This window comes from Penaeus monodon, chromosome 31 (assembly GCF_015228065.2).
Source record: "Penaeus monodon isolate SGIC_2016 chromosome 31, NSTDA_Pmon_1, whole genome shotgun sequence".
Taxonomy (NCBI): Eukaryota; Metazoa; Arthropoda; class Malacostraca; order Decapoda; family Penaeidae; genus Penaeus; species Penaeus monodon.
The window spans coordinates 7493995-7496742 of NC_051416.1; the positions used below are offsets into that span (position 1 = coordinate 7493995).

Here is a 2748-nt window from a genome sequence, read left to right on the forward strand (position 1 = left end):
AATACTTTAACTTCCAAATAAAATCAATTACTAAAAAAAAATATATATAGAAATGACAATGAAAATAAACTTTTAAATAAAGAATAATAACAAAAACAAAGATAATACTTTTAAAAAATAATAAAATGAAAAGGCTGAATAAAAAAATAACAACATCCAGCACACTCTAACAGTGAAATATTGACACCATTCATAGCAGCTTCGATAAAAATAAAAAAGTATCCCACCTCAGGAAGAGACCACGCAGGGGATGCTGGACTCCTCGGCACATCTCCACCAGGTCCTTCAGAATGTCTCGCTTGCACGTTTCATTAGTCTTGATGTACACCAGTCCAACTGTGATCAGCAAGTATCTGAGATTGTGGGATGAGAGGAGAAAGATCTATAAACTCTAGCTACATTTCCATTTCTGTCTGTTCTATGGTCAAAGTGTATATAACTAGAATAAGAGTGAGTGGGAGAGTTTGACTGAAACTGAGTAAAAGGGTGAAATGGAAAGAAAAAGTGAGTTAGAGTTGAGTATATAGTGCATAGCAACTTCTTTTGTCTGCAATTCATTATTCGACCCTCCTACAGCATGCTTCTTAGTAAGGTTTTACATCTTTAAAAAACATTATAAATCCTTTCAGATGAAACCACCTTGAGGAGAACAGGTGCCCATTTTATTATCAAACGTATCAGATAATGAGTGCGAAAACAGAGTGAGAATGAGAGATTCTGAGTGTGTGAGTGAGTACGAGAAAGTGAGAATTGGAGAAAGTACATATATCAATTTGTGCATATGATCCTGCAAACATATATGAGGGTTTTCTTCTACTTACAGTCGTGGTACAATATTTCCTGCATATTGGACTAGCTCGTATAGGTCTGCCACTCGGTGACCCTTCTGGAACTCATCAATGAGGTACATTTCCAAATGCCGAAGTTCATCACAAATGCACATATCTAGTGCAAGTTAAGAAATATCAAAGTTATGTTGATATTAAGACACTCTCATTTGCACAAGATGACAACAATCTAATAGCAGATTCATTCCCTTGTTCTTGTAAATCATTTTGTGTTTCAATGTCAAACACAGTCTCTCAAGGTGGAATCTAAAGTACATACAAATATTTTTCTTCAAAAACTTCAAACATCTCATTAGCAGTGCCACAATACCAATTGTTTATGTTTCTTATCAACACACATTTTTCATTACTTATTCAAGATGACCACATTCAGGATGAACTAAATTTCCTAGTCTTTTCACTAACCAATATCAGTGTTCTCTGACAAACTATTTTTGGGTTTATACAACTTTAATAACAATATGTAATTAGTGATTTACAGCATCTATTTACAAACGTTGTTCTCCTTTCACCCCTTCAGCCAACCATCACCACCCTTTTCTAATATGTAGTAATTCCTTTATGTAAACTAATTTTTTCTTTCAATGGCAACATAACATTCAATATGGTCACCTGGATTATGGTACATACTGAGATATATATATGCAATAAAGATAAAAGATTAAATGAGGCTTGTGATTCAGATACATCTAATGGCATGCCTATTTGATGAATTAGTTCACTCTAACTATGAAAGGCCAGCAGAAAAAATACTATAAAATAACACTTGAGCAAAGCAATTTCATCAACTGTCCTGTAGCCAAAGCCCACCACTGCTCTAGTCTTATCATCTTCCTAATGCAAAGACATTCCATGTAGTTAAGTTTCCTTTTGGTCCATCTCATTCCCTTTGCTCTAATTGTGAATGTACATCAAAATTACAGTTCTCTAGTTCTCTAATTCACTTACTGACTTACAGGATTTGATTGTACTGGTAAACCTAATAATTACCTGACCTGGGGGGCTCCAACTTTTTTACTGATCATGGATACCCTGTTATTAATAATCACATGTTCTCCTATTCCTGCACACACACTCTCACAATAACACACTTTATTCTTTAGGTGAAAGTATATTTCACCTAAGCTTTATCATCTACAACAGCAATATAAAAGGATACATAATTCATAATAGGTCTTGGGAGACAGCAAAGATGTTCTAAGTTCACCCAGCATGTTTGAAGCATGTTTCAGTCCATCCATTAGGCGGCCCTTGTCTAAACATCTCTTCATCTGGAAAGCCTGTCCCCGGACGGCACCCATGGCCTCATCCAGGAGCTTATCCTGCTCATCCATTGGGGAAACCATGTTATCTGTTTCACCTTCCCTGTAAAGTAAAAAAAAACAAGCTAGAACATAGTACAACTCCCTGATTCCCCAAAGGTTAGGAAAGTTCAGAGCTTCATGTGCACAAAGGGCAGAAAAAAAGTGAACTCCAAGCTCCACTGCCTGTTTCAGAAGCCAAGATGGGATTCCCCTAGCCTAATGTTAAGCAGGAGGTTGAGATGATTCAATCCTGACACCATTTAATTAATATAGATGATAACAGATTACCATGTAAAATATATGATATTGAATGAATTGATAAGCTCAGCTAGTGCTTAAATATTCATATTATATTTTATGAACTAGATTTTTAGAACATATCAAAATAAAATCACCAGATGTTCAGGGCAATCTAAACCATAGTTATAATCATTATCTACTTCATGAAATTAACTTGAAACACTAACTGAGAAAAATCTTAATGTGCAACACTGAAACATATATAACAAAATACATGGCCAGAAAGGAATGCATTATTTCTGCACAATTTAGAATAGAAATCCTTCTATCAAAAGTAGAAACAGTAATGTACAGTA

The 2748-nt window shown here is 34.9% G+C and overlaps 1 protein-coding gene across 2 annotated transcripts in view; it reads right to left on the bottom strand.

Annotated features, from left to right (window-relative positions):
• The window catches only part of LOC119593020 (vacuolar protein sorting-associated protein 35-like), a gene marked incomplete at its 3' end in the record, with an annotated part of 23876 nt that overhangs the window by 16655 nt on the left and 4473 nt on the right, over positions 1 to 2748 (bottom strand). For both annotated transcript variants that reach the window (XM_037941915.1, XM_037941914.1), the window contains 3 exon segments: positions 228 to 353; positions 822 to 945; positions 2008 to 2213. In XM_037941915.1, the coding sequence (XP_037797843.1) occupies positions 228 to 353; positions 822 to 945; positions 2008 to 2194 (437 nt within the window).